The 7,405-nt window shown below is 50.4% G+C and overlaps 1 protein-coding gene and 1 long non-coding RNA gene across 2 annotated transcripts; both read right to left on the bottom strand.

Moving 5' to 3' along the window:
- Positions 1 to 1,861: 1,861 nt before the first annotated feature.
- Positions 1,862 to 3,173, bottom strand: LOC147360671 (uncharacterized). Its single transcript, XR_015139326.1, has 2 exons — positions 3,041 to 3,173; positions 1,862 to 2,016 (listed from the first exon to the last, which is right to left on the bottom strand). It is a non-coding gene; the product is annotated as an uncharacterized LOC147360671 (long non-coding RNA).
- Positions 3,174 to 6,280: 3,107 nt separating this feature from the next.
- TMEM239 (transmembrane protein 239) lies at positions 6,281 to 6,964 on the bottom strand. The gene has a single exon (XM_086333160.1). The coding sequence runs from the start codon at positions 6,747 to 6,749 to the stop codon at positions 6,294 to 6,296; it is 456 nt and encodes a 151-aa protein (XP_086189286.1). The 5' UTR covers positions 6,750 to 6,964; the 3' UTR covers positions 6,281 to 6,293.
- Between the last annotated feature and the right edge of the window lie 441 nt (positions 6,965 to 7,405).

Below are 7,405 nucleotides of genomic sequence, written 5' to 3'. Positions count from 1 at the left end.
GTAGTTCACTGGTGGCTGGTGGACTAGTGGTTAGGATTCTGGGCTTTCACTGCTGTGGCCTGGGTTCAATCCCTGGTCAGGAGATCCTGAAAGCAATGCAGTCCAGCCAAACAAACAAGAAAAACAGGATGTGCTTCTTTCCGGTAGTGGTTTAACATTAAAAGACACCTAAAAATTTAATTCACCACATAAACAGAATAAAGCAGAATAAACAGTCCTTGTCAGTTTAGTTCAGTGACTCAGTCATGTCTGACTCTTTGCAACCCAATGGATTGCAGCATGCCAGGCTTCCCTGTCCATCACCAACTCCTGGAGCTTGCTCAAACTCATGTCCATCGAGTTGGTGATACCATCCAACCATCTCATCCTTTGTCGTCCCTTCTCCTTCCACCTTCAATCTTTCCCATCATCAGGGTCTTTTCCATTGAGTCGGTTCTTCACATCAGGTGGCCAAATATTGGAGTTTCAGCTTCAGCATCAGTCCTTCCAATGAATATTCAGGACTGATTTCCTTTAGGATGGACTGGTTGGATCTCCTTGTAATCCAAGGGACTCTCAAGAGTCTTTTCCAACACCACAGTTCAAAAGCATCAATTCTTTGCCGCTCAGCTTTCTTTATAGTCCAACTTTCACATCCATACCTGACTACTGGAAAAACCATAGCTTTGACTAGACCTTTGTTGGCAAGGTAATGTCCCTGTTTTTCAGTATGCAGTCTAGGTTGGTCATAGCTTTTCTTCCAAGGAGAAAGCGTCTTTTAATTTCATGGCTGCAGTGACCATCTGCAGTGATTTGGAGCCCCCCAAAATAAAGTCTGTCACTGTTTTCCCATCTATTTGCCATGAAGTGATGGGACCGGATGCCATAATCTTCGTTTTCTGAATGTTGAGTTTTAAGCCAGCTTTTTCAGTCTCTCACTTTCATCAAGAGGCTCTTTAGTTCTTCACTTTCTGCCATAAGGGTGGTGTCATCTGCATATCTGAGGTTATTGATATTTCTCCCAGCAATCTTGAGTCCAACTGGTGCCTGGCATTTTGCATTATGTGCTCTGCATATAAGTTAAATAAGCAGGGTGACAATATACAAGCCTTGACATACTCCTTTCCCTATTTGGAACCAGTCTGTTGTTCCACATCTGGTTCTAACTGTTGCTTCTTGACCTGCATACAGATTTCTCAGGAGGCAGGTAAGGTGGTCTCGTATTCCCATCTCTTTGAGAATTTTCCACAGTTTGTTGTGATCCACACAGTCAAAGGCTGTGGCATAGTCAATAATGCAGAAGTAGGTGTTTTTCTGGAACTCTTGTTTTTTCAATGATCCAACGGATGTTGGCAATTTGATCTCTGGTTCTTCTGCCTTTTCTAAATCCAGCTTGAACATCTGGAAGTTCATGGTTCACGTACTGTTGAAGCCTGGCTTGGAGAATTTTGAGCAAAATAGTCCTTGGAGTAGATGCAAAAAAATTTTATCATTCAACCTCCACTCATTATCAAAACTGCTAGCAAACTAGGAATAGAAGGGAATTTGACTGGATAAAGGTGAACTATCAAAACTTGACAGTAATTCTCAATGGTGGAAATTTAGAAGCAGTTCTTTCAAAATCAGAATCCAGTCAACGGTACCAGTGAGCAGCATTTCCATATGTCATTGTCTGTGAATTCCGGCTGGTACAAATCAGAAGTTGAACATGAAGAAAGAGGTCCTATCCTCTTATTTCTGGCTTTTAGACGGAAGTGGTATCTTTGGGCTTAGAGGGCTTTACAACTTTCATATATGTTACAAATATTTTTAAGTATGCAGTATCACATATCAGTTTTAAAACTGTATTTTGGTTAGACATTTGAAGACACAGGCCAGAAAATATGGTAAAAGCTACACCTCTTAAGTTCTTTTATTTTTAAGATGAAAATATCTGAAAGGTAATAGAGATGTTTGCACCGCAGCAAATGACTTGTCCAAAGTGAGCTGATGTACATCTAGATCCTGACGGAACCTCACAAAATACAGCTCTTTACCCTAGGAAGAATGGAAGAATAGACTAGGATTAGGACAGCAGTCGGGGACAGTGAAGTTCACCAGATTGGGCCCTTCCTTCTCCAGGATTCTCAGGAGCTCTGCCCTTGTTGTCTCTGGGTTTTTGGCTAGGGAACCTAGGCTAGGGATTTGGGTTAAAGAGATTTTGTAGTCAATGAAGCCGCCACTGTGAAGACAGTGGGCGGGAGAAGCTCCTTCCCGGCCCCAGGATCTACCCGTTCACCCACCGCCCGTTTTAGGACCGAGCCGTGAGACACGTCTCCTCCTCTTCGCTTCCGTCCCACACGCAGCCAAGTCCGACTCTTCGAAATCAGAGCTGGAGGTCTCCGCCAGGGGGCCACGCCTGGCATCTAGTCTGCAGACTATGATTCCGGGGGTGGGGGAGCGGGGGGTGAAGGTGGAGGTAAGGTGTTGATTTACGGGGATAGCTAGCACTTCCCTGCGTGGGTGCCCACAGCCCTCTGATCTCTGGCTAGGTTTGGGATTTTCTTCCCAACATCAGGCCCTTGCTCACTGCATTGCCTCCACGGTCAACGCGCCAGCTTGGAGCTCTCCAGCTGTCGCCCAGACCCCTCTCCGGTGCCCCTGAGCCTATGCGCCCCTTACCCGGCCCCTGCACCTGGGGCAACCTCCCAGAGCAACGTAGGCCCCCCCTTTCTCCTCCCCTCGGGGCCCAGTCGCCCCCTCCCGCCCCTCGGCCCCGGCCCAGGCTCGTGGCCACCGACTGCGAGCACGGTCGCTCTGCTCACCCTCTAGCGCGCGGAGCCGCGTCTGGGTAAGAGCGCCCCCTCCCGGCTCCCCGTAGCTGGTCCAGAGCGGTTCCCTGGCGCCGCCCTGACCCCTTCCAGGGATCCCTCTTTTTCCCACCAGGGTGGTCACTCACACCTCTAGCTGAAGTGGCGCCCGCAGCTTTGTGAGCTCCCTGACACCGTCCTCTGGGACCCTCCCGCATCCTGGCCGCTCTTACTCATTGCTTCCGGGTCTTTGGGGCAGGAGAAAATCTTACCGGGCGCTCCTGCTCCTAGTCGCCCCCCAGGGTGCGTGTGTGCCGCTGTGGAACCCGTCTCACTTTCTCAAATGCAAGACCCCTCGCGGCTGACACCTCCTCCGCTCCGGTTCTTTATGCTCCACCTGATCGGATTTACTTTTCTGGCCAGGCTACAGAAGTTACTGGATCCCCACCCCTACCCCAACCCCACCTGAGCTCGCTGCGGGGTCCGGCCTCAAAGAAGCCCTGGTGACTCAGGCCTGTGGAACAGCTTTCCTTTCTTGGCCCAAATGGAAAGGCTTAGAACTTCTTTCCAGCATGTTAATTCTCCCCAGGCTTGCATTATTAAGTGATTTAAGTCTAAACGGATGACTTTGTCTACATTTAAAGTAATTTCAAGAATTACGTTTTTCTTTCCTCTCTGCAAGGTTCCTCACTTTCCCTTTACCTGCATACTCCATCCCATTTGCCTGACTCTAGAGTTGGCCATTCCATTCTATTTTTTATTCTTTTTTAAAAGTGTCTGGTTTTACTGGCATGCGTTTTAAATTTGTGTGAAAAGAATTCTATTATTTCTCGTTCAGCTATTTTTCACTCAATGCTGGGATTTCAAGATCAATCTGTATAACTTCCACCCCTTCTAACTGCTGCCTCATCTCCACAGTGCTCCATTCTCAGACATATCCCTTCAACATATTCCCCCACCTGTAGTGCTTCTCAAACTTCTCCCAGAGTATCCTCTGGGAGTTTTGTTAAAAATGCAGGCTCTGATTCATGACTCCTGGGATGAGGCCTGGAACTCTACATGTGTAGCCAGTTTCCAGGTGATGCTGATACTGTTGGCTTTGGGACCACACTTTGAGGAGCAAGACCATCTTGGGCCTTTGGGAGAATTTTTCTTGGGTTGCTGTGTGTCACATAGCATTTTGGGTCACAGGCTATGTGTTAATCTAATTTGATAGGTATTGCCCATTTGGTCTCTGATCTGCCTGTGCCACCCTACCTCACACCAGCAATACAGGAGGGTAGAAGATATTTGTTTACATGGTGAAGGGAAGAAGGCTTTCTCCTTGCTCCTGCCAAAATCCTGCTCCTCAGTGTGTCTGGTTTGGGCCAAAACCTCCTCTCTCAATTAGAATGGTTCCAAGGCTCCAGAGTGATATCCCTGGCCAACAATGCACAGCCAAGTTAGCGAGGGGCCCAAGATTGGCATCCAGGCTTCATCTCTGACAGGAGCTTAAACAATGGGCACTGAGAAGCCCTGCGGTCTTTAGTGAGGTTGTATTTCCTCCATTGCTTTCTCTTTAGTAGCCTGTCAGGCTGGACTAGGACTCAAACAACCTGACCTTACCATAGGCAAGTACCTATCCTGTGCCTGACTTCTCATCTCTAAAATGGAATAGTAATAATAGCATAGCTACAGTTTGTGGTGTGAGGAGTCAGTCCAGGAATTTTGCCCACATACCAGATGCCCCATGGGTGCCCCAGGACAGGTATGCTTGCCTGTATTTTAACCAACAGAAAAATTAAGTTCAAGAAGGGTTAGCAATTTTTGCCAAAGCTGTGGGACTGGAAAGTGCAGTGCTGGGATTCAAGCCCAGCTTGAGCTAATACACCAGAGCCCATGCTAGCTATGACGCTTTGCCACTTCCATGGCCTGCCTTGCCCTTGCTACCAGGCCATATTTCAGGGAGAACAGGAAGGAAAAAGGAAGGAAGGACTGTGTCTCGGGTTTCAGGAGCTGATGCTGAAGGCATCTGATCAGTGGCACACAGGGTTATGAAACTCCACAGCGAATGGGTTTTAGCAAAAATGAACATGGGTTCTAGGGGCTGGTTCACAGGGCTTGAGTATTTAGGTGGCCAGAGAGGAGGCTTTTAGTTGAGGGATACAGGAGTGAGGGTTTTAGGGTGATGTATGTAGTGGGATCAAGTCTGGCTAGGAATTGGAGAGGGTCAGGGACTAAGTGGAGGCCTGGAGTGGGGTGAGGGTCAGGTGGGTGGGTCTTACCTATCATGTGTCTTACTTGTAGTGACTAATCACTCACTGTTTTGTCTGGAGGGTTAGCTGAGATGTGAAAAGCCAGCATCCTGGGCATCGAGGGATGCCACCTTCCAAGGCTCTCCTGGTGTTGTAAACAGCTTGTTGGGTTGGTTTTAGAAACCCCTGGGCTATGTTTTCCGCACTCACATGGCTGTGCAAGCCGTCTCCCAGCACCAAGCCCCACCGAGCATTTCACAGTCAGAAGAGTTCAACACCTGCATATTTTGAGATTTCATGGCATACGACCTTTTACCTCTTGTTCACACTCATCCATCCTCCGTTTACCATTGTAGGGTCCAAACTGTATCCAGGACAGAACATTTCTCTGAAGGCCTAGAGAAGCTTTCTGCTCTTTAGAGTTCCATACAATAGCTTACAATTTTCTGGTCTTTACAAAGTACTTCACACACAGATATTATTGCCTTTGATTCACAGCAACTCCATGACAGGACCCACTTCATACCAAGGCTCAAAAGAATTAATTGGCCAAGGTCACACACTGCATAGGTGGGTGAAATGGGATTTCTTGTTTGTTTTTCCATAGCAAACCTCAGGAGTCTTAAAGAGTAAGCTCTCCCTGGGAAACTCACTGTGTTGGTTGGCTCATTTCCCAGACTTGGGGATGTGGACGAGGCAGGAGGTAGGAAGTCTAGGGAGCGGGGAATGCTTGGGCAGAAACATCTGGAAGGTGAAAGCTGAGGTCTCATGAGGATTCTGGCTAGCCCTCTCTCAGCTACATTTCTGTCATTGAGCCCTTTCTAGAGCCTGGGCAAGTGAAAAGAGGCGGTTGGTGGGGGAAATGGTAAATACAGGTATAAGTTGCTATGAGTCTAACGCTGAGATAGTTGAGCAGCTGCAAGAAAAAGATACTGCCAGCTGCTAAAGGGGCCCCAGTAGCATCAGCACATGCACGTGGAAACTCTTGATGGCTTGGCCACGCTCTGCTCCTGGCTGAGCCTTCTGCCCTAACATCTCTTCTCAAAATTTCTGGCCTTCCACACCAAGTACCTGCAGCATCAGCTTGAGGGAGGTGCCCAGAGGTCAGGCCAGTCTATAACCTGCCAGTTCCAGCAATATCACCCATGTCCCGCCCAGTCCCAGCTAGAGACTGTAGGTTGGGGGCCTGCTGACACAGAAAGGCCCTGGTCCCACTGCCCTCCCTTTCCCCTGGGTCTCAGGCCCTAGGCCAGGGCTCAACAGACACAAGCAGCGGGATGGGGTTGCCCTTCTATTGGTCTAAGTCCTGAGCGTTGCCTGGGTGAGACATGGAGGTGAGGAGGCCCACGAGGCTCAGTAGTGTGGAAAACAGCAGCAGGAAGGAGGCGGTGAAGAGCAGCGCAGGGAGGGCACTGAGCAGCAGCAGCAGGACAGCCGGCAGCAGATGGCGCCACACCGCAGCCGCCACGGGCCACAGGGAGCTCAGGAGGTGGGAGCCGGTGGTGAAGAGCGCGTGACACAGCATCAGGGCCAGCAGCAGGTAGAGGACCCCCTCCAGACCCCACAGCACACGCTGCAGTGGCTGCCGCCAGCCAGATGTAGTCCACCACTGGGTCCAGCTCGGGGGCACGTGACACATGCACCAGCGCACCCAGCCCTCCCGAGAGACCCAGGCTGACCAGGGCACCGCACGCTGCGGCCCCTCACCGGCCCCGATGGCATCTGTCTCCATTCGTAGCTGCTGCATCGTGGTTGGTGCACCTAGGGAGAGGGCCAGGCCAGCTGCAGGAGCAGCCCTGGAGATGCCTGGGACCTCAGGGCAGGTGTGGGTGCAGAGGGATCAGGAGGGACCAGCATGGGTGTGGTGGGGCTTTGAACTGGGGCCTGGGTCTTACCTCTGGGCAGAGCCACCTAAGTCATGTTGCTTCCTGCCGCACCCAGGACAGCCTGGCAGCCAGAGTTGAGCCCCCACTCTCAGTGCCCCCACCCTCCCCAGAGGAGCCCTATTATGACCTGGATCAGGGTGGGGGCCAGCCAAGAGAGGGACCATTGCTGGGTGTGAGGTTTACCTGAGCCTCTCTCGTGGACCCTTCAGGCTTTAGGGGAGCCTGGTGAGCCCACAGATGTAGTCTGTCACGTTTTCTTGTGGAAAGCCCTCTTTGGAGCCCTCCCTTCCCTGCTGGCCTGTATCCAGCCCTGCTTCACTCTTTTAATTCTTTCAAGAGAAGTTCTCTAGAATCACAGAGGAGGCCAGAATAGCCTCCCCCAACCTACAGGTTCTGAGATGGCTCCATACCCTGCACTGGGCTCCCTGTCCCTTATCTCACATTTTACTGATGCCCTCAGACTCAGACTTAGGTATCCACTGTCCACATTGTGAGGCCAGAGGTCCCCCAAGATGCA

This window comes from Bos grunniens, chromosome 13 (genome assembly GCF_055505025.1).
Source record: "Bos grunniens cultivar Pamir isolate PY7600 chromosome 13, Bosgru_T2T1.0, whole genome shotgun sequence".
NCBI classification, from domain to species: Eukaryota; Metazoa; Chordata; class Mammalia; order Artiodactyla; family Bovidae; genus Bos; species Bos grunniens.
This window is presented reverse-complemented; position numbering and strand designations above follow the sequence as displayed.

Bases quoted from the DNA above. Each gene is read 5' to 3' on its own strand.
- TMEM239 (XM_086333160.1), bottom strand. From the start codon at position 6,749: ATGCAGCAGCTACGAATGGAGACAGATGCCATCGGGGCCGGTGAGGGG.